The sequence below is a fragment of the Hoplias malabaricus genome, chromosome Y (genome assembly GCF_029633855.1).
Source record: "Hoplias malabaricus isolate fHopMal1 chromosome Y, fHopMal1.hap1, whole genome shotgun sequence".
Lineage (NCBI taxonomy): Eukaryota > Metazoa > Chordata > Actinopteri > Characiformes > Erythrinidae > Hoplias > Hoplias malabaricus.
Window position 1 is genome coordinate 46,936,718 of NC_089820.1, and position 24,702 is coordinate 46,961,419.

The window sequence follows — 24,702 nt, forward strand, 5'->3', positions numbered from 1 at the left end:
GTCACAGGCAGAGACCATCCAACAGCACTGTTATCCATGTGTCAAAGCAAATATACGTTCACTGTGTCATTGGTCTAGGAGAACAAATTCTAATGTTTGTATCATTAATAGCATATTGGTTTTAAAACTATGCCATTATGGTGCATTGTCATAAAATGCTGCTATAGTCTGGAGTCTGAGGCAAACATATGTTATCCAGATACAATTATGTGGTCCACATGGGCAAATTAAAAATTTAGTTAGTGTGCTGACAGCTGTGTTTAAAGGATTGAGGGAAAACTGTAAGACGTCCATGCTGTAATTTTGCCATTGTTGTTGTTCGCCACAGAGGAAACTGATCTAGTCTTCACATCAAATTGAAACCTGACGAGTCAGTGACTGGTAAACCACCACTGCAAGTACAGCAACTTACTTCTGTACTTCTCCAGTTTGGCCTACAAACCCCTGACCAGTGTGTGTGTGTGTGTGTGTGTGTGTGTGTGTGTGTGTGTGTGTGTGTGTGTGTGTGTGTGTGTGCATCTGTACTTCTTCAGTTTAGCCCTCAAACCCTTGACCAGTCTGTATGTGTCTAGAGGATGTTTATCTTAGTATGGCATGCCAGGGTGGTATGTTATGAGGGAATATAAAGGAATAATTGAAATATTTGCTTAAGAAACCTTTGGTTAATCTCCACTGTTTCCTGATCTTTGTCTTTCCTTGTCTCCATGATTTAATATTACAGGTTTTTATCCTGATTTATTTAAGTGCAATATAGATTTTACTGCTATTATCTTGGATTAGAATGCAATTATATTCTCTCCTACTGCACCCAACAATTGAGCTCTAACAGATATACCAAAAAGGAAAATGAGGACTAGACTTGAGTGGACTTGATTATGGAGGCGGAGAGTGAAAATGGCAGGAGAGAGCGAAAGAGAGAGAGAGAGAGAGAGAGAGAGAGAGAGAGAGAGAGAGAGAGAGAGAGAGAGAGACGGAGATTTGGAAAGAAAAAACACCTACATATGTGCCATTGTTTGTTAATATGTGTCAAGAACAGATAGAACTCAGAAAAAAAAATACAGTAATTTCTCACATATATCCTAATTTTGCTCATGCTGTTGCTTATCCAACCTCCACAAGACCCTCCTAGCCCCTCACATGTCCCACCCCAAAACCCACTAAAAACCCCTAACCCCGGTCCAGGCTGCAGACAGTGTGCTCTAAGGTTGGCCACCAACCGTAACAGAGGGAACTCTACCTCGCTGTGTGTATGTGAAAGCGGGTTAGGAGAGAAGGAAGTCCAATGGCCATGAGATGTTATCTGCATCCAGCAGCTGAGACCAACGAGCGGAAACCAGACCTCAAAGAGAGAGAGAGAGAGAGAGAGAGAGAGAGAGAGAGAGAGAGAGAGAGAGAGAGAGAGAGAGACAGATAGAGAAAGACCAACTGAGAGAGAGAGAGAGAGAGAGAATTAAAATATAGTAAAAGTAATTTTATAAGAAAACCATTTTAGAGATTAACAACACAGAATTGTGTGCTTAGGAGTTCTGACAGAAAACACATTTATGCAGATAGTGGCCTGCTCTTTGAGTCGTAACAACAATGAGCTTTTCAGACCTAAAGATTCAGTAAAGTCAAATACTTCTAAAGGTTTTGTTGCTTTTTTGTTTCCAGATATTGATACATTGTTTCCAATTTATCATTCAATGTTCCATTTAATATGTTATATATACGTCTGTTTTGTTTCAAGCTCGTGGTTGGTTATTTTGCATGTCAGTCAAAGTGCTGGTTCCTGGAAATATTTAGCCAAATACACACATATTGATGATAGCACATGCACTGTATTATGTTGTTAGAATTCCTGTATAACTCCCCTAATCAAGGATGGGTTAAGGTTTTATAAGTGCTCAGGATCATGCTTCAAAAACACATCAACAGCTAAAATGTAAATGAGCATCTTTACCAGTAGAACAGTGAATACCTGCAACTAAGTATACCTCTTTTGATAGCTATATTTAGCCACAGGTTTGCTAGCCTTTGCTAGACTAAATCCACACATTATATTGGTTAATTAAAGTCTTAAGCTTCTGAAGATCTAAAGTAGGAACTCCAAAATAAGTGACATCATAAAAACATGAAAAACTGACTCAGACTTACAGAATAACAGAGTGGAGTATTTAGAAATGTAACCTTTGGTAACCAACAGTAAGAGCTAGCACCAAAGGTTCCCTTGTTCCAACATCTTCATGAAAGGAATATGTGGCCTTGGATTCAGAAAAAGAGACAGAGTGAGCAAGAGAGAGCACGAGAGGGCAATTGAATGTAAACGTTGCCGGCCGTAATATGTGCTCTGTCTGTCATCACAGAGTGCTAAATAACAGTTTTCTGAAACACGCACACAAACACACGTTCGGCTCACAAGCCAAGAACAAACCCACAACACTCTAATGAAAGCTTCCTCTGTGATATTTCTCCAAGCCAGTGATGACATTATGGTAGATCATTGTGATCACTATAGTATACAATGACACCATCCACGCACATGAACTCTCTGAACTGGAATTAGATTGGAGCTTTGACACCATGAGAGTGAGACAGGTAAATAAGGTCTAAACTATAAACATGAAGGTCCCTTTGAAAAAAAAAACTTGAATAGAACTTTCTCCACACTCACCTTTCTATTACGATTATGTTTGTTTAAAGAACAGCCCACTGAAGTAGTTCCTGAATGATGTTAGTTCAAAGCAATCATTTTTGCATGTTCATTGTTAAATGTGTAGCCCCGTTAAAACTAAATGAACTGGGCTCTTAACATGAAGAACAATTTAATTATATCTTTGATGACACATCTATACCACATAATGCAAAAAATGGTAATGGCCACAGTTAGGAATGGGGTTGCTTACCCTAACCTTTTTGGAAAGTTTGATTTAAACAATAAAGATCAGTTGGGCACAATGTGAAAGAGCTCTTAAATGATTCTTTGTGAAAAGAAGATGGAAGGTCCCTTTGACTATTCCAATATAAAAGTCATAGGCAATAATGTCTATCCCTCATAACAGCTTAAACAGATGATGAGAGATTGGACTGAGAGAGAGAGAAAGAGAGAGTTGTGTGTGTGTGTGTGTGTGTGTGTGTGTGTGTGTGTGTGTGTGTGTGAATTTGTGCATCTGTGTGGGAACTTCATTATCCTATCAGTCTGCACCCACTCAGACCCAATATTGTGTGCAACTCTGTGTGTGTGTGTGTGTGTGTGTGTTAGATGGTGGGTTTGGGCTCGTTTTGGCAGAGCTGTGCCATGTCTTATTTTCCTTCAGATTTATAATGGCTTAGTAAGAAAACTCCTATAATCCAACATCCCTCACTGTCAAAATGCTTCGCCACAAAGAGACTCCGAAAGCAAACAAACTTAATGCAAAATAATATGTTGTGTGATCATGCAGCTCTCTCTCTCTCTCTCTCTCTCTCTCTCTCTCTCTCTCTCTCTCTCTCTCTCTCTCTCTCTCTCTCTCTCTCCCCCTCTCTCTTTCTATCTTTTCTCTGTTTCTCTGTTTCTCTGTTGCTGTTATTTTTGTCACTCAAATGTTCTCTCCCTACCCTCACTCACTCTTGTCTTCCTAGTTTGCTTTTTCTTCCACTCCGTCTTCTTGGTTCGTTCTTCTACAAAACCTCTCCCCCTCTCTCTCTCTCTCTCTCTCTCTCTCTCTCTCTCTCTCTCTCTCTCTCTCTCTCTCTCTCTCTGTCCACTGTGAGAGTCTGAGCTACCTTAGTCAGTTAAAGACTTGTGTGTGTGTGTTTGTGTCCTTAATTCACCCTGGCAGACCTTGGTGGGCACATTCCTCACCGTGATCTCACAAACACATGAAAGCTTCATCATGTCCTACATGAACATACTCGCACACACACACACACACACACACACACACACACACACACACACACACACACATGCTTAATATGTATTGTTTCTATCTTTTGTATATAAAAAAGTAACATTAAAAATGAAGAATTAAAGAGATTTGCATTATTATGCCCATCAGGGCCCCAGGCGTTGTGAAACTTGGTGGCGGAAACTGGTTCTTGGTACATAGAACGTAACCTCACTGGGAGGGAAAGAGCCAGAGCTGATGCGTGAGGTTGAGAGATACCAGCTAGATATAGTTGGACTCACCTCTACACACAGTGTGGGCTCTGGAACCAAACTCCTCGATAGGGGTTGGTCTCTTTCCTACTCAGGAGTTGCATAGGGTGAGATGTGCCGGGTGGGTGTGGGGATACTTACAAGTCCCTGGTTGGTTTGCCTCAATGTGGCTTCGTCTTGCAGAGAGGAAAACTGTGACTGTTGTGTGTGTGTATGCACCAAACAGCAGCTCAGAGTATTCAGGCTTCTTGGAGGTAGTGAGTGGAGTTCTAGAGAGGACTCTATTGCTTTACTGGGGGACTTCAATACTCACGTTGGCAATGACTGGGAAACCTGGAGTGAAGAGATTGGGAGGAACGGCCTGCCTGATCTGAACCCAAGCAGTGTGATGTTATTGGACTTTTGTGCTAGTCATGGTTTGTCCATAATGATCACCATGTTCAAACACAAGGTGGTTTGGTACTTGGTACCAGGGCATCTTGGGCCAAAGGTCAACGATCAACTTTGTGGTTATGTCCTCTGATCTGAGGCCACATGTTTTGGACACTCGGGTAAAGAGAGGGGCTCAGCTGTCAACACCATCTGTGATCACCATCTGGTGGTGAGTTGGATCTGATGGCGGGGAAAGCTGCTGTACAGACCTGGTAAGCCCAAACGTATAGTGAGGGTTTGCTGCGAAATGCTGGCAGAAGACTCTTGGGAGGAGTTTTGAGAGGCCATGGAGAATTACTTCCTGGTGGCCTCACAGAGGTTCTGGAAAACAGTCAGGAGGGGGAGGGGGAAACTGTCCAAGCTGTGTTCAGCAAGGATGGTGAAACACTGAGTGAGTGTATTGTCAGGCGTCAGAAGGAACACTTTGAGGAACTTCTTAACCCGAGAGATGTGCCTCCTGGACAGGAGGTAGGTCCAGAAGTGTCTGGGGTGTCGTTTCCATTTCCTAGGCTGAAGTCACTGAGGTGGTGAAAAGCTACGCATTGGCAAAGCCCCTGGAGTGGATGAGATTTGCCCAGAGTTACTGAAGGCACTCAATACTGTGGGGCTGTCTTGGCCCCTACAGCCTCTACAATATTGCATGGACCTTGGAAACAGTGCCTTTGGATTGGCAAATGGGGGTGGTGGTTCCCATTTTTAAAAACGGGACTGGGGAATGTGTACCAAATATCAGGGCATCACATATCTCAGCCTCTCTGGGAAAGTCTATTCCAGGGTGCTGGAAATGAGAATCTGTCCAATAGTCGAACCTATGGTTTTGGAGGAACAATGCGGATTTCGTCTGGGCCACGGATTTCATTAGGTGCAGCGTCTGCAGTAATGTGGTACTGTACCAAACCGTCGTGGTGAAGAGAGTGCTGAGCCATGAAGCAAAGCTCTCAATTTAAAAGTCAATCTATGTACCCACTCTCACATATGGTCATGAGCTCTGGATAATGACCAAAAGAACTAGATCGTGGATATAAGCAGCTGAAATGAGTTTTCACCGGTGGACTGCTGGCAGAAACCTTTGCGATCGTGTGAAGAGCTGAGGAGCTGATTAGGGAGGAGCTCGGAGTAGAGTCTCTGCTCCTTCATGTTGAGAGAAGCCAGCTGAGGTTGTTCGGGCATCTGATAAGGATGCTAGCAATGCTAGCAAATATGGGCATCTGCTAGCTAACATAACAAACCTTGGCAGTTAGTGTTCTCCTCCAAGTGTATTGAGCTATAATGACATTGTTTTAGCGAATGTTTGCAAAGAATTCATGGCAGGCTTCAGAGAGGTAAGAATCATCCCTGCGTAAAAGTATTTTGAAAGGTCAGTGACAATCTGATGTGGACAGTCTTCTCCAATCACTACTGGATGGTTCAGGCTTTCATTCTGCATTCCTATAAACTGTGGTTTCATAGTTTGCATTGTTTTCCAGTGTAATTACTAATAAGTCTTAAGGGCATTTGTGGTGTGTGAGTTCTAGTTTTTTGGAGACTAAAAGTATATATATATATATTAATTCATCTCAAAGGTTATATTATTTTTCATTAAAATGTCTGGCTTGCGAAGCTGCTGAGTTAGTATGTGTACAGTGTGAATATATATGAGTTAGTGTAGGCCCAAAGGCCCAGTCCAGCTCCACTGGGCCTGCATGATGAATGGACTTTTAAATAAACATCAATACTCATATAACTCCATACTCTGATGTATATTACAGGTACTGTTTATTTTTCTTGTATATGATATATTGCATATCAGACCTCAACATGATTCATCTGGCCATGTAACTGTGTGTGTGTGTGTGTTTGTAAACCTTATAATATGGGGACATTGACCTGAATACACACCAATAAAGTGGGGACCTGTGTCATCGTGGGGACCTAAAATCGAGTCCCCACAAAGTTAACCATTGCAGCGTGTCTATTTTGTCGAACTGTACCCGCCCCTTCAAAATCTCAATAGTCCCCAAGATGGTCATAGCCCTGACAAAAGTGTGCGAGTGTATAGGGAACAAGTGCTCAGTGTGTGTGCACGCCCCCTGTTGACATAGGTTTTGCTGTTGGGGCCGTTAGCACACTTGATCACGTGGTACAGAAATCCTGACTTCTGATTGGTTGAAACGGGCCAATGAGGTAGCTCGTTAAGAAAGGCTTCATTATACGCAGTCACAAGAGGAGTTAGTCAACAAGCACAGAACCTGTGAGTTTTGCCTTGAAACTAAATGTTTAAGTCTTATATCACTCAGCGCTTTTATTAAATAAAAAAGTGGAGCGTAAACTACTGTCAATTTAGCGTTTGAGTCTAAGCGGCGCTCTATTCTGAGCATTTATCTAGTTCCCCGTTGTTAACGCAGCCCTGATGAGGCATTTAACGGTCTCCAGTTCGTTTGTTTTGCTAATGCTAAGCTGTTTATGAACCTTTAATGCACTTTTCAGAGAGGTGTGTTAAGAGTTGGTGGAACCAGTGAATATTCAGTGAATCGTTTGTTATTGTGAACGCCGTTTTTCACGTCACCGCGGGTCGCGACGAAGCGGGGCTCGAGGTTAAATACATCGATTCATTTAAAGGTGAGCGAATATAACGGCAGTTTAACTCGGATTAAACTTTGATTTCGGAAAGCCGGTGAGTTTAGTGCGGTCTGTGGTTCGTAAATAAGGCGGAGGAGTGTTCGCGGTGTCGGACTTCACTAAAGGAAGCTTCGTGCTGGAGAACAGAGGAGAGCTGACCCCCGGAGGAAGGCCGGAGGAGACGGAGCGTTCACCGCAGCGCCCTGAGAGGAGTCATGTTTGACTTCATCTGGACGTGAGTACACAGGCTTTTCTTTATCTGTTCAGGTGTGAGGTTGTGTTTATATCTGTTACAGGTCTAAGACAGACACAGTGTCACGTTAAAGATTAGAGTCCCAGCTTTTCATTAATGATGCCGTTTTATTTTTAATTTCTCTCGGAAAACGAATATTTTGGTCGAAATACTCCTTGCCAGGAAAGTTATGAACAGATTAGTGACAGTGAAAGTGTGGATATGGAGTTAAAACTGAAAGAATGTTATTAAAAACACGGTGTCTCTCTCTTTCTTTTAAAAAAATTAAACTCCTGCGTCATGAGCTCAGAAGTGATTCACACAAAAACAAATCACACCAGCGCTTACCTCGTGCCTTTCCGTCAGTCCGTGTGTTTGTGATCCTCGTGTTTGTGTGAGTTTAAAAAACACCGTTTAAAAACACGGTACAGCATATTATTAAATAATTAAACATTATCCCCGTGGGTCTCCCTTAAGGAACTCTTATGGTCGTGTGGCATAGGCTCTTAGCTTTCCAGCGACACGTCAATCAAGCCTGCAGACCAATCAGGGGCAGAGTCATGACGACGCGTGACCAAGGAGGAGGGACAAACATAGGCCCGTGTTTCAGCGGCCTGCACCGCGAGAGAAGACTCCGACGGTTTTATTTGGCCACAACAATCACAACAAAAAACAATCAAGACAATAAACATGTTTTCAGAGATTAGACGTCTTTCACTGGCTGCCCTTCCCCCGCTGAGGCGATTTAAACACACGGAGGGGTGTGAGGGAGTCACAGCGAACCAGAGTGAAGCTCCCTCCTCCAAAACGACTGGCCTTTGAAGGGACACTGTTCTGCGTTAGAAACGAGTAAATATCAGAATAAAATACAACAAGAATAAACCCTTCTCCTGTTTGTTCAGGGTAAAAGGGCACTTGGAGAGCTGCAGGAGTCTAGTTTGTAAAGAAAAACATTGTAAATGTTGCCATTAAGTCTAGATTATATATATGACTTGAATATATATATATATATAATTTATTTTTATTTTTTTCTGCAGTAAAATGAATCATTATCTTTATGGAGAGGTTGTAGTCTTTGGAGACACTTGGCCAGGCCCCGGTTCACTGTCTATTCCAGCTTGAATAACTTCAAACTGTTGGACATTAACTCTTCAGTTTGAAGTCACTGATATCTAGATTATAAAATGAAATTTAGGAGTGTGTTTACCTTTTTATTTTTTACATTTTCTCATTTTTTTTATCAGATATTGACCACTGCAGATTAATTTCAATACCTTTAAATGTTTTATTTTACATTTTTTAAGGCTTTTCATAAAATTGACTCTAGTTTCTCTGCCTGAGGAGAAAGCCTAAAGATGTTTGTATGTAATTTCAGGCAGAAAATGGAAAAAAAATGCTTAGGGGAAAAATACATTTACCTTCTTAAAAATCCAGGCCTTCTTTCTACAAACCAGTGCATATTTCATACTGGTCTAAGCTGATCTATGTTGCTCTATGCCGGTTAATGCTGGGCTGGTACTGGGTTAAGTGGAGAGCTCAGCATGGTCATCAGTTTATCAACATCCATTTCTGTTGACCAGCACACACAACATGTGCATCCATGCCTGTCTCTGCTGTTTTTCCTGGCAGGGGTTACAGAAAACATGTACATATACTGTACTTTGTAGTCATTATTTAGTTCAGTAGTATTTCTATTTAACAAAATGTCGTGTACCTCACCTCAGAATGTAATGTTTGGTTTGATTAGGTTTGAATTCTAGAACAATCTCAACTAAAACTATCTACAGCTAAAATAATATATTTTGTCACAAATTATCTGTCTTCTGTTTGTTCAAATTCAGTATTGATGCTGCAAGAGATGATGGCATTCTTGGAAGACCATATTAACCCCAACTGCAAAATGAAGAGAATCATTTTGGAAGGAAGGCCCCGGTTGTGTCTTTTTGCTTTAAGAGACATCACATCTGGAGTGGAGATTACATATAACTATGGAGATGGTGATTGTCCCTGGAGGAGTAAAGTAAGAATGTGGAAATTCATCTTTGGTCACTTGTGACAAAACTTTGACAATGTATATACACCTACAACAACAACAACAACACACACACACTCACAACAAACTATTAACTGTAGTGTAGTATACAAGCGATTATAAAACCTATTTACAAAGAAATGATAATTTCCACTGCATTTCAGTAAAGGTGACCTCTTTTAAATATTCCTGGTGTCTCTTGGCATTAGTTACCATTTGCCTGATGGAAGCTACTCAAATGTTACATGTATAAAATCCTTATACAAATGTTTTATACACCTTTGACTTCTGCCTAATGTTTTTCTACCCATTTTATCAGTCATACATTTTACTTTTCTCTTGCAGCTCAAATTCTCAAACTAAACTGTCAAATTATTAAAAAAAAAACACTTTCACAAGTGTGATTTGACAGCTCTGCGATATCCTCAAACTCAGTTTCCAAATGAGATAAAGCCACTGTAGTTCTTTCTTATATATAAACACACAGTCCTTCTCAAAACCAAGGCAACTGACCAGAAGCCGATAGATAAATTAAAAACAACTAACTACCTCTTTAGTCATCCACTTGATTTCCAATGGTAGCTGATAATAACTGGTACCCTTCTACCTTATAAGTTTAATAGTGGCTGATGTTATCATTTTAGGTGTCAGAAAGTGGACCGGAAGCAGGCAGTAGTCACCTGGAGTCAGAAACTGCCTCTGAAGTTGATCAGCATTTCACCAAACATTCACAGCACAGATCTGGTTCTGAGATTCAAGTAAGGAAAACGACTTTTGTTCATGCAGCTTACACACTGTAAATGCTATGTGTATGTACTCCACCAGTATAGGAAATGTATAACACTAGGTGTGATTTCTGAACTCATGTACATCAGTTGGGATATACACCAGTATACAGTGCTGTGTCTTACACTTGCTTTACACACCCTGATAAGCCTTAACATTAAAACCACCTACTTGCTTCTAAACGTGTCTATTTTATGAGCTCCACATACCATAGAGGAGCACCTTGAAGTTCTACAGATCCAGAATTTAGTCCATCTGATTCCTTGCATACTTTGTTGACCACCCTTTACCCTGTTCTTCAGTGGTCAGGACACCCATTGTACAGCCACAGATCAGGTATTATTAGGGTGGTGAATCATTACTAGCGCTGCGTTTATACTATCACCACAATATCAGTGTGTGTGAGTGTGTAATCTACTTAAACCAGCACAACACGCCCTAACACACCACCACAACCACATCAGTGTAAATGTAGTGCTGATAGAAATCCACTGCCCAAATCATACCTGCTCTGTGGTGGTCCTGACCATTGAAGAACATGATAAAGTATGCAGAGAATCAGATTGACTAAATTCTAGAAATGTAGAACTACAAATTGCTGCTATATGTTAAGTGGAGATGATAAAAGTATTTTCTGCCATTAATCAGTGTTTCTCTTATTTATGGTACGGCAACATTCTGGCGTGTTAGTGACTGTTGTGCCCATTTCAGGTGAAAAAAAGTGGAACGACAGCGGACAGTAAAGGTCTAGAACCAGATTGTGCCTCTGGAGACAATCACCATGGCACCCAACAATCACTGCAAGAGTCTGCTTTCTGCAAAATGGTATAAAACTATTATATTTCAGGTGTTTTTTACATAGTAAACGTCAAGTCCCCACAATGTACTGTAACAGTATTGGCAAAGGATTTCATTCGGCAAGTGGTGCACCTCCCCCACTGAGTCCCCACAATGTCTTTTCAAATGAATGGTTTACACAAAGTCCCACACAGTGCCTATTTAAAAATATAAGAGTTTTATTAAAAATAAATAGTTTGATTGGTGTGTTTAGCCTTAAAATAGTTTCTACCACTTATGGGTGTTCCTCTTGTTTATTATATGGCAACATGTTTTTAATATCGGACATGTTAGTGACTGTTGTGCCCATTTCAGGTGACAAAAAGTGGAATGACAACAGACAGTAAAGGTCTGGAGCCAGATTGTGCCTCTGGAGACAATCACCATGGCACCCAACAATCACTGCAAGAGTCTGCTTTCTGCAAAATGGTATGAAACTATTATATTTCAGGTGTTTTTTACATAGTAAACGTCAAGTCCCCACAACGTACTGTAACAGTATTGGCAAAGGATTTCATTCGGCAAATGGTGCAGCTCCCCCACTGAGTCCCCACAATGTCTTTTCAAATGAATGGTTTACACAAAGTCCCACACAGTGCCTATTTAAAAATATAAGAGTTTTATTAAAAATAAATAGTTTGATTGGTGTGTTTAGCCTTAAAATGGATTCTACCACTTATTAGTATTCCTCTTGTTTATTATATGGCAACATGTTTTTAATATCGGACATGTTAGTGACTGTTGTGCCCATTTCAGGTGACAAAAAGTGGAATGACAACAGACAGTAAAGGTCTGGAGCCAGATTGTGCCTCTGGAGACAATCACCATGGCACCCAACAATCACTGCAAGAGTCTACTTTCTGCAAAATGGTATGAAACTATTATATTTCATGTGTTTTTTATTTAGTTAACGTCAAGTCCCCACAATGTACAATGTACTCTAACAGTATTGGCATAGGATATAAGAATATAAGGATTTTATTAAAAATAATTAGTTTGATTGGTGTGTTTAACCTTAAAATAGTTTCTACTACTTATTAGTGTTTCTCTTGTTTATTGTATGGCAACATGCTTTTAATATCGGACATGTTAGTGACTGTTGTGCCCATTTCAGGTGACAAAAAGTGGAACGACAGCAGACAGCAAAGGTCTGGAGCCAGATTGTGCCTCTGGAGACAATCACCATGGCACCCAACATACACTTCAAGACTCTACTTTCTGCAAAATGGTATGAAACTATTATATTTCAGGTGTTTTGTATTTAGTAAACGTCAAGTCCCCACAATGTACAATGTACTCTAACAGTATTGGCATAGGATTTCATTCAAGTCCCCACAAAGCAGCTGTTAAAAAAGAATGAGGTTTATTAAAAAAATAAATAGTTAAATTGGTGTGTTTAGCCTTAAAATAGTTTCTACCACTTATTAGTGTTCCTCTTGTTTATTGTATGGCAACATGTTTTTAATATCGGGCTTGTTAGTGACTGTTATGCCCATTTCAGGTGACAAAAAGTGGAACGACAGCAGACAGCAAAGGTCTGGAGCCAGATTGTGCCTCTGGAGACAATCACCATGGCACCCAACATACACTTCAAGAGTCTACTTTCTGCAAAATGGTATGAAACTATTATATTTCATGTGTTTTTTATTTAGTTAACGTCAAGTCCCCACAATGTACAATGTACTCTAACAGTATTGGCATAGGATATAAGAATATAAGGATTTTATTAAAAATAATTAGTTTGATTGGTGTGTTTAACCTTAAAATAGTTTCTACTACTTATTAGTGTTTCTCTTGTTTATTGTATGGCAACATGCTTTTAATATCGGACATGTTAGTGACTGTTGTGCCCATTTCAGGTGACAAAAAGTGGAACGACAGCAGACAGCAAAGGTCTGGAGCCAGATTGTGCCTCTGGAGACAATCACCATGGCACCCAACATACACTTCAAGACTCTACTTTCTGCAAAATGGTATGAAACTATTATATTTCAGGTGTTTTGTATTTAGTAAACGTCAAGTCCCCACAATGTACAATGTACTCTAACAGTATTGGCATAGGATTTCATTCAAGTCCCCACAAAGCAGCTGTTAAAAAAGAATGAGGTTTATTAAAAAAATAAATAGTTCAATTGGTGTGTTTAGCCTTAAAATAGTTTCTACCACTTATTAGTGTTTCTCTTGTTTATTGTATGGCAACATGCTTTTAATATCGGACATGTTAGTGACTGTTGTGCCCATTTCAGGTGACAAAAAGTGGAATGACAACAGACAGTAAAGGTCTGGAGCCAGATTGTGCCTCTGGAGACTATCACCATGGCACCCAACAATCACTGCAAGAGTCTACTTTCTGCAAAATGGTATGAAACTATTATATTTCATGTGTTTTTTATTTAGTAAACGTCAAGTCCCCACAATGTACAATGTACTCTAACAGTATTGGCATAGGATATAAGAATATAAGAAGTTTATTAAAAATAATTAGTTTGATTGGTGTGTTTAGCCTTAAAATAGTTTCTACCACTTATTAGTGTTCCTCTTGTTTATTGTATGGCAACATGTTTTTAATATCGGACATGTTAGTGACTGTTGTGCCCATTTCAGGTGACAAAAAGTGGAACGACAGCAGACAGCAAAGGTCTGGAGCCAGATTGTGCCTCTGGAGACAATCACCATGGCACCCAACATACACTTCAAGAGTCTACTTTCTGCAAAATGGTATGAAACTATTATATTTCATGTGTTTTTTATTTAGTAAACGTCAAGTCCCCACAATGTACAATGTACTCTAACAGTATTGGCATAGGATTTCATTCAAGTCCCCACAAAGCAGCTGTTAAAAAAGAATGAGGTTTATTAAAAAAATAAATAGTTAAATTGGTGTGTTTAGCCTTAAAATAGTTTCTACCACTTATTAGTGTTCCTCTTGTTTATTGTATGGCAACATGTTTTTAATATCGGGCTTGTTAGTGACTGTTATGCCCATTTCAGGTGACAAAAAGTGGAACGACAGCAGACAGCAAAGGTCTGGAGCCAGATTGTGCCTCTGGAGACAATCACCATGGCACCCAACATACACTTCAAGAGTCTACTTTCTGCAAAATGGTATGAAACTATTATATTTCATGTGTTTTTTATTTAGTAAACGTCAAGTCCCCACAATGTACAATGTACTCTAACAGTATTGGCATAGGATTTCATTCAAGTCCCCACAAAGCAGCTGTTAAAAAAGAATGAGGTTTATTAAAAAAATAAATAGTTCAATTGGTGTGTTTAGCCTTAAAATAGTTTCTACCACTTATTAGTGTTTCTCTTGTTTATTGTATGGCAACATGCTTTTAATATCGGACATGTTAGTGACTGTTGTGCCCATTTCAGGTGACAAAAAGTGGAATGACAACAGACAGTAAAGGTCTGGAGCCAGATTGTGCCTCTGGAGACTATCACCATGGCACCCAACAATCACTGCAAGAGTCTACTTTCTGCAAAATGGTATGAAACTATTATATTTCATGTGTTTTTTATTTAGTAAACGTCAAGTCCCCACAATGTACAATGTACTCTAACAGTATTGGCATAGGATATAAGAATATAAGGATTTTATTAAAAATAATTAGTTTGATTGGTGTGTTTAGCCTTAAAATAGTTTCTACTACTTATTAGTGTTTCTCTTGTTAATTGTATGGCAACATGCTTTTAATATCGGACATGTTAGTGACTGTTGTGCCCATTTCAGGTGACAAAAAGTGGAATGACAACAGACAGTAAAGGTCTGGAGCCAGATTGTGCCTCTGGAGACTATCACCATGGCACCCAACAATCACTGCAAGAGTCTACTTTCTGCAAAATGGTATGAAACTATTATATTTCATGTGTTTTTTATTTAGTAAACGTCAAGTCCCCACAATGTACAATGTACTCTAACAGTATTGGCACAGGATATAAGAATATAAGAATTTTATTAAAAATAATTACTTTGATTGGTGTGTTTAGCCTTAAAATAGTTTCAGAATTAGTGTTCCTCTTGATTATTGTATGGCAACATGTTTTTAATATTGGGCATGTTCTTGGTAGAATAAAGAAGTGATTTACCATTACCTTTTTGTGCACAGTTGAACTGGTGTAAAAACAAGTATCTAGAAATATCTTAGGAACCCCGTAGCAAAACCACAACTTTTGGATAAAAATGGAATGATCGATCGACTTTGTAGCTGCGTTGGATGGTTTTCAGCTGACATATGTAATTGTATGGCTTGCTAGCAGTAACTAAGCCCTGTTATTTTTGTGACATATTAAAAAAAAAATAGTTATGCTCTGCAGCATGTTACAGTTCAGCCCTGTCCTTGATTGGTATCTCTTACTGAGCTGGTCGTGATGAAGGGTGATCAGTGATTGACAGCCCCAGCAGCCACCAATATTTATTTTTATTTTTTATCTTTCAGTCTTTTTTCTTTTTCTTCAGTAAACACTTTTTTCTTGTCATTATCATTATTACTATTATTGGATGTTCTTTGCCACTTATTCTTTTAGTTTGATGCATTTAATTTGTGTTTAACTAGATTGGAGCAGAACTGGACATAGAAACATCTACAAAGCAAGCCCAGGAAACCAATCAGCATCAGAACCAAACAGCAACACCAGCATCAGAACCAACTAGTATCACATTAGTTCCCAAAGGTATAGTCTGATAAACATTATGGCAAGCTGTTATGAAATGGAAAAACATTGTATGTTTTGACTGATGTTGTCCTGCATTTATTCAGGTGTCAAGGTGGTTAAGAAAAGGAAATGGGAGACCAATGAGGTGAAAGCTGTTGAAAAACATCTGAACAGGTTCATCAAAACTTGCACAGTGCCAGGAAAACAACATTGTGAGGCCTGTATAAAAGCAGAACCTATAGCGTGAATCCTATTGTTGAAAGACAGATTGGTTGGCTGTGAAATTTTTTGTCAAAAACAGAATTACTACTCTTAAAAGGAAGATGTAAACCAGAATAAAAAGCCATTTACTGCATTAAAATGCATTTTTGTTTTGTTTTGTTAATTCATTTATAAAGTTCCTATAGGAAAAAAACAATATTTGATTTCATTGAAAAGTTGGCTGATGTCGTCTTTAGGGTTTTTTATTTTTACAGTTTTACAGTGGCTCTGTAAAGACCCATGAACAATAAAATTGTTATTTTCTTCAGATTGACTGAGAATGTTTTGTATGTTATAACACTTTTGGTGCTATAAAGAGCCATATACAGCACATTCTTCATCAGTCTGAAGAAACGTCACCATATTTCTTCAGTTTAAAAGAACCATTTAAACGTTGGGAGTGAGTGTTTCATAAAACGGTTGTTTTCTTTTAATTTTTTTATACTTATTGGGGCCTTGGCAGCTTAAAGTGTTGAGGTGGTTGTACACCTTGTAGATGCTTTTGAAAATTTTAAGGTATTTATTAATGATTTGTACAAAATACGGCATGGGCAAATGGCAAAAAAAAAAAGTTTAAATGGAAATGAATAAATGTGTTATTCATATGACAACATCATTTGTCTTTTCTTATAAATATGCATTGTGGCTGCAAACCAGTTGTTAGTAAAATTTGTCCCCAGATTGTTCACAAGTACTTACATTGTACAAAATACTGGGAAGTGTCAGTGTGTGTGTGTGCTGGTCCTCACATGTTTGGAATACCAGAAACAGTCCCCAGAATGTCGGAAAATGTCACATTGCTTTATTAATGTATTTTCTTTATTTTAAAGTGACAGCTGCTGTTCCAGGATCAGTTGAAACATGAATCTGTGTTTCATTTGTTCCTAAAGCCTTTAGAAATGCGCGTCCCCACAATGTAGGATCCAGCTCGTAGTCCCCAGATAACGCTTCTACAAGAATGTGTGTGTGTGTGTGTGTGTGTGTGTGTGTGTGTGTGTGTTTGAGAGTATGTGTATGTGTGTGCCTAGGTGAGTGTTTCTTTAGGGTGCTGTATGGTTATGGTGTGAATGCTAGTATCCATGCTTGTCTGTTGTTGGCTGAAAATACATATATATATTATATATATATATATATATATATATATATATATATATATATATATATATATATATATATATATATATAATGAGCTGTTGCTAAGTGGAGTTTCTGTCATCATCCATATGTGGTTGAATGAGTGTAGTATCACTGAGGGGCCAGCATCCTTAATATGTGTGTGTGTGTGTGTGTGTGTGTGTGTGTGAGAGAGAGAGAGAGAGAGAGAGAGAGAGAGAGAGAGAGAGAGAGAGAAGAGAGTATTATGCTATTTATCAGCTAAGACGTTTAAAGATATGCTACACTAAAGTAAGGAGTTCTCAGTATTCCTCTAGAGACTAAGAACACAGTAAGCGACTGAACATGTGTGTGTGTTCACACTGGCATTTGTTTTCATGTGTTGTTGGGACAAAAGAAAGAAAAAAATATAAAAATAAGGATACAAGGATCTACCAAAGGGTGAAAGAAAACTAAAAACTGAAAGGGAATAACCCTGTGTATCCTGAACTTAAAAGGAAAATCCACCATTTTTTAATTGTGTGCCTAATTTAATCTGAAAGATTTAAACAAATTAATTCAAAGTTTTTGACAGTGTTTTACTTTCAAAGAGAGTTTTTGCCTAAAACACATGCAGGGTGAAGATACATGCTGGGCGTTCTAAGGCAGAAACACTATTTTTAAATAAATCATTAGCATTAGATAAGAACACTTAGAAAGTCTGTGTGGTTCCAAGGGTCATTTTGAAGGATTTAGGTATAGGGTTAGGTAGAGTTAATATTACATTGAGGCTCTCAAAAGATATCCTCATAAAGTTAAACTGTAAAGTTAAACCATTAAAATGTATATTTTAATGTAATCAGATTTTATTGAAGTTCATTGTTTTACTAGAATGAATATTGATTGGTTTACTCACCAACAAATGTAATCTCCAGTGCCTTTTTACACTGTCCCACATGACGGCTGGTTATTTTCAAAAAGTTTAAAATCTTTTAATTAAGACTAACATAATATAGTTATGAGATGATAATATTAATATTTTACATTCCATAATGCACATACTGTATGTATGACCCTATGTTCCAACACTGTATTAAAACCAACTTAAGTGTGTATTGTAGCTGCTATCAGAAGGGAATAGCATGCTAACCTCCAAAAATGCTGCAGCCGGGCCAAGACAAAGCAGCAGTAATCGACCAGCGTCTCGAAACTCCCACAACACAGCTCTCAGAGCTCTGAGTGAGCCTGACATCACACACACACACACATACACACACACACACCCCTACAGGTCCAGTGGTCCAGTCACTCCACTAATGAGACCAATTATTGCAGATAAGGCCTGCAATAATGATGAGGGAAGAGGGAGTGCTTGGAGAAGTACAGAGAGACATTACATCCAAAGAAAAGAAACATTAGACTTTCTCTCTCTCCTGCACACTTTCAGTGAGAGCAGGCAGTTTGGTTCAGAATATATTACAATGTATCTTCACTTTCATAACAGTGTGTATCCCCTAAATGAAAAGAAACAAGGAGTTTTTGTTAACTATTATAAGGCTCTTATTATGAACATTTCCTGCAGTATTCTGACCAGGTTTTGAAGGCTAACCATAGGGAGAGCTGAGTGTCGGCATCTATATGAACAATACTGAAAATCGGATTGTAATAATAATAATAATAATAATAACAGTAATAATAAATAATAATAATACCTTTAATTTGTAATGCACTTTACATTCCAAAGATGCCTCAAAGTGCAAAGTGCTCAAATAGTTTATTTTAGGCATTGCCTAATAAAACGGGTTGTGATGCAATATTTTCATACATATGGAGCCCACCCGGATTCACTGGACACCAGGCAGGGACACACACTGGACAGAATGCCAGTCCATCATAGGGCAGCACACACTCATACATTGACATATGGTTTTGGGCAGTGAAGGGAAAACCTAAGCGCCCAGAGGAAACCCACACAGACACAGGGAGAACACATCAAACTTCTCACAAACAATGACCTGAGAATGAACCCTGGTGCTGTGTGTGTGCAACACTGCCAGATGCTCCACCAAGCTGCCAAGTGAAATATTTGTAGAGTTTAAATTCAGGTATTAAGAGTCTATAAAAAATATCAACACATTATAAACATACACATGACAAGATGTAAAATATCCTATGCCAATCCATTAGAGCTTCACATAGGGCCCACCACACACTCTTCCTACCTGCAGCCACAAAATTTCTGTGGTTTGAATCCTATGCCTCAACACTAACATTGCTGCTGCCGTTTATGATCCGATCAGCAACCAGCTATACAGATTGCAAGCATGTGTTTATTTCACAGACCTCTATTGCTATCAAATAAAGATAATAATAATTATATATTATATAATAATTCTGCTGCTTTGGAACTGTAGTCATATAGGGCTCATGAGAAAATAGCTTTACAAGGCCCTGAGGTGTCCTCTCTCATGTAAACATTGTTAAAGATAAAAAAAAAAAAACACCATTCACTTCCCTGTTGATTTGTTTCAAACAAAGAAAATAAGTTGACTAAAACATGCTTCAGCAGTGTAAGAGCATATTTTAATTCACTCTTTTGATATCATGAATATTGTTTTAATTAAAATATGAATTGTGTCCATTTCTGATGAATAGGTTTGCCAAACAAATGAATGTTATAAACAAAAATACAATCAAATAAAAAATCTAAAGTCTCAATATCACACGGGCAATATTTTATTCGTAGTTGGAAATGTATTGACAACGTATAAAAATCCACTTAATTTTCATAAGGGAATAGAACATAAATTAGTCCTGTCTCTCTCTCACACATTCTCTCACTCATTCTCTGATCAAGAAAGAGTACACAGACGAGAGCAAAACAGAGGAAGAATCCGTTAAAAACCTGAATCCCTGTCCAGCACTATGTTTACAGTCTACAGCTACCAGAGGAATTGGAACGGATTTTTCACTTGTCATGTTTGAGATGTTAGGTGGGCTTTCCCACGATCAAGTTCTCTCTCCCTCCACCCCCGTCTCTGTTTCTCTCTTTCTTTTTCTGTGTTGTTCCCTCTCTTTCCACCAATGCTTGTTGTTCTCTGCCATCTCTCTTTCTCCTCTCTCCATTCCTTCGTTTCATCTTTCATGTAAGCATTCTCCTGCCAAGAATCACTTTTTCTTGCTATGATCACGGGACAGAGTGAAGTATTTACAGCTTCTAAGACTGGGCCTTTGTTTAGGAGCCTGTGGTTTGTGTAAACGTCATGGTGTAGGGACATTGATCCTAATCTTTGGAGTTTTGACCTGATCCATATCTTAAACTTATTTCAGCCTTAAGGCTAACATGCAGAAATGACCATAAACTGTTAATCTGCCAGCTCATTGACAAAATTCCAGTAGCAAAACAATTGCGTAGTTTTTCCTCTGTGGTAAAAATTATTTGTGTGTTATCTAACATGGCTGTCCCAAACTTGGTGCTGGATTTATTGTTTTATAAGCTAACTTCTCTAACACACACTTGGACCAAACCAATCAACTAAGAGCCTGTACTACTATAGTGTTATTGTCATTATACATTATATGTTCAAAAGGTAAGAGGACTCCTGCTCATCCAATATTTCTTCTACAACTAGAGTAATCCAAGAAGAGTATTTATTGGGAAATTAAACTTTTTTACAGTAGTAACAGCCTCTACCATTCTCAGAAGGGTTTATACTGAATGTTGCAACATTTCTGTGAGGATTTGAAGGAATTCATCACAAACCCCACTCCAATTCACCCCAAATATATTGAAGGGGTCTCTATTACTTTAGAAAACACAATACCATTGCTTCACAGCCCAACGCTCAGTGGCTTTATACCCCTCTTGATGAAACTTGGCATTGAGTTTGCTGACACAGACATATTATTCTCTTATTTCTTTTTTCAAATGAGTTCGCTTTAGAGAACGGAAACTACAGTAGCAGATTCTCTGGCTCTATTTTGACAAACATATCTGTCAGACAGATTACATATTTGTGATCCTGAAATTAGGGACCAGCAGCTCTAGTTCCAAGATCTCTCCAGGAGAGCGATTCAGGTGATCCACACGTCAGTGAAGCTTGATCACGCAGATAAGCCACTGACAAATTAAAAGTGGACCAACTTGAATTTATCACAGCCCTCAAGCTATTGAAATTATGAACAAATACAAATAATGAAGTTCTGAAGTTCTGCATATAAAATATTAATTAAATATAGGGTTTCAAATGAGCGCATTTTTATTTACAGATTGGAAATTTGACTTGTTTACAGTCTCGACCTGTAACCTATTAGAAACAACTGAGTCTTACAAAATGAAGAACACTACAATAGAGACCCTGAGCTGTTGAGCAGCTAAAATCCTATAACAAATATAAAACGGAAAACATGTCACTTTCAAAACTATAACAAGTGGTCTCCTCAGTTCCCAAATGTTTACAGAATTGTTAAATGAAGAGGTGATTCAGGACAGTGACAACTATGTCCCTTTCTATGCAACTTTCACATTTTCAACATTTAAAATGTTGTACGTGTTTTGTCTCTCATACATATTGACTGTCAATTGATAGACATATATATTATTCTGATTAATAATTTAACTGTATGTTTTTAAAGTGATAATTTAAGAAAATATTAGGCGTAGAATGGAATACAGAGCATCATATAACTGACCCATAAAACAAGTCTACTCAGCATATCTGTGGTGAGTGGGCCTTCTTAAAAATCATTCATGTAGATGGCTGAAATGACTGTTGATGCATTGTGGCTTTGGTTTATTAACAGCAAACCCTCCTTTCAACCACTGTGAAACAGAAACACCACTGTGTTCAATTCAGTAATGGTGGGAACGACAGAGATGATCACAGGCCTGCATCAAACATGGATATGATGAAGAATTTTCTCATCCCCTCCCTCTCATGTGTAAGGCCGGGAGTCTTTAGAGGTCATGACCCCCTAGACGTGTAGTCTTTTAGCCACTCGTTACAGTACACAAATTCAGGTGTTGAATCATTCCTTTCATTGACAATTGCATCTAAAATTGTCCATAGGTGTGAGCAAATGTGTGAGTGTGTGTCTCGACCTCTGAAGGACTGGCACCCCCTCCAGGATGTTCCCACTTTGCGCTCAGTTATTCGGGTTAGGCTTCGGGCCTACCGCGACCATGAATTGGATAAGCTGCTAAAGACAATGAATACATAAATAAAATAACTAATTGTTCTTAACAATTGATCTTAATTATGAACTATTATGAGCAGCAGGTAGTGTCGCAGTCACACAGCTCCAGGGGCCTGGAGGTTGTGGGTTCGATTCCCGCTCCGGGTGACTGTCTGTGAGGAGTTGGGGTGTTCTCCCTGTGTCCGCGTGGGTTTCCTCCGGTTTCCTCCCACAGTCCAAAAACACATGTTGGTAGGTGGATTGGTGACTCAAAATTGTCCGTAGGTGTGAGTGTGTGTCTGTGTTGCCCTGTGAAGGACTGGCGCCCCCTCCAGGGTGTATTCCCGCCTTGCACACAATGATTCCAGGTAGGCTCTGGACCCACCGCGACCCTGAACTGGATAAGCGGTTACAGATAATGAATGAATGAATGAGTAATCAGTTTATTAATATGTCTCAGCAATTACACATATTGAACTTTGCAAGCTCCTTTTATAATCTCAAACAAGTTGGTGATGTTAAAATGAAGAGAGTAGGTCAGTTTGAATGTAATGGAAGTTTATTGAGTGCACTGGTTCTAGAATGAAGTCTGAATCATATTTAATACTACTTCAAATAATAACAGAATTTACAACTGAGAGGCATACAAATTTATACCCCACTTTACAACATTACACATGGATTGGTCATGTTTGCTAGAACAGAAATAGTATCTGACACAGGTTGAGTTGTTGTAACATCCTGGGGTGCTGTCGTAAAATTGACCATGCTTGTCTAACAAACTTTGGTTATAAGATAAGGTCAGGTTAGGACGTGTGTGACCCTCCAAACTGGTTACAGTGTTAAGAGATGTGGTATAATTCAACAAAAGTAATATATATATATTAATAATTACAACAGGGCCTTCCACAACAACTGTTTATGAGCTTAGTTTCACTATGCCTAATGTCAATTACCTGTAGGAGAAGAAATCTCCCCACATTTGACTGTAGAGTAGAATTGTGTTGTATGAAGCAAGCACCATCCCTTACCGCAGGGATGAGTTGGAGTGGTGTTTGTCAGAGCTGACCTTATTAATGCTCTCACAGCTGAATATTCCAGCTCTATATTTTATGTTGGATAAGTAGGGCCCCATTTAGGGTATGTTCCTGCCTCAAGTCCAGTTATTCCAAGTTGGCTTTGGACCCTCCACGACCCTGCACAAGATTAAATGAGTTTAGAGAATGAATGAATGCGTGAATGGATGAGCAAATATTCACAAACCTTTGGTTTGGCTGTTCCACAGCTCAAGACACCGCTTTCACACACCTGGTGCCTAACAAATCTCTTTGTCTTTTTCCTCTGCCTCACACTTTCTCAACTAAGACATATTATTTTCAGGTGTGTGTGTGTGTGCTGTGCTTTTAAACATGGTTATCTCTCTATCAGTGAGCTGAACGTTGTACCCCCGTCATACAAACACCACAAAGACAAGATGCCTTTCTCTGGAACTTTCTGTGTTTTGTTTTACGTAGTTTCTTTCATTCTTTTCTCTTTGTTAAACACTCAGACACATACACTTGACTTGATGTAGAGATGTGCGACTCGTTATTGAGAACCCCACACCGACACTATGTTACTTTGTATTGCTGAGTGTGTACGTCCATATCACATGTGTGTAAATAAGAATGACATTTTTAATTACTGTCAAATGTAGACCTTGTATCTCCACCTTTGTTATTTTTCATATTTTTAAAATGATTTGAAAATACAGTCCTTTACATTTTCCCAAAATTGCTTCATGAACAAATAAATGGAAATAGTTTATGATTACTAATTGTATTTATTATTATATATTAATATATAATATATATACATATATTATTAATATGTATTTTCAGGTTAACCTTAATTAAATATTAGGGATGTTGTTTTGTTTTCCTAGTAATAATTTCCTAATAGTAATTTGTAGTTTTTAGATTTGTTAGATTATTTGTTAGATTATTAAAATTTATCAGTGCTATGTCCTTTAATAGGTGGAATATAACTCTGAATAATTAAATGCTTGTACACCATTAGTCTTCTTGGCTGGCCTAACACTGCTTTTTCTGAAGTGTTTTTCCTGGTTTAATTCCAGTAACTAGACAGGTGTCCCTAAGACACATATGTACCTGTTTAATGACTCAGTCCAGAGAGAGAGAGAGAGAGAGAGAGAGAGAGAGAGAGAGAGGGAGGGAGGCAGGTACACCTCTCTCGGCTGCCTGCATAATGTTCCTTTGTTCTTTTGAGCCAGAGCAGGAAACACGCCAGGTATGAGTGGAGGCAGAACAGGGCTATTGTTTTCAGCCAAAACAGTGACACTGATCCAAATTCTCTCTCTCTCTCTCTCTCTCTCTCTCTCTCTCTCTCTCTCTCTCTGACACACACACACACTCACCCTCCCTCTTTCTTTCCCTCTTTTTCTCTCTCAATTACTGTCTCTCTCTCCACCACTTTTCC

General features: G+C 38.7%; 1 protein-coding gene and 1 long non-coding RNA gene across 2 annotated transcripts; both read left to right on the forward strand.

Moving 5' to 3' along the window:
- Positions 1–8,710: 8,710 nt before the first annotated feature.
- LOC136678446 (uncharacterized) lies at positions 8,711–14,148 on the forward strand. Its single transcript, XM_066656497.1, has 5 exons — positions 8,711–9,402; positions 10,059–10,172; positions 10,912–11,025; positions 12,539–12,652; positions 14,029–14,148. Exons 1-5 carry the CDS (start codon positions 9,229–9,231, stop codon positions 14,146–14,148), a joined length of 636 nt encoding a protein of 211 aa, XP_066512594.1. The 5' UTR covers positions 8,711–9,228.
- Positions 14,149–14,849: 701 nt separating this feature from the next.
- On the forward strand, positions 14,850–16,349 carry LOC136677688 (uncharacterized). Its single transcript, XR_010796405.1, has 3 exons — positions 14,850–14,887; positions 15,597–15,714; positions 15,801–16,349. It is a non-coding gene; the product is annotated as an uncharacterized lncRNA (long non-coding RNA).
- The last annotated feature ends 8,353 nt before the right edge of the window (positions 16,350–24,702 follow it).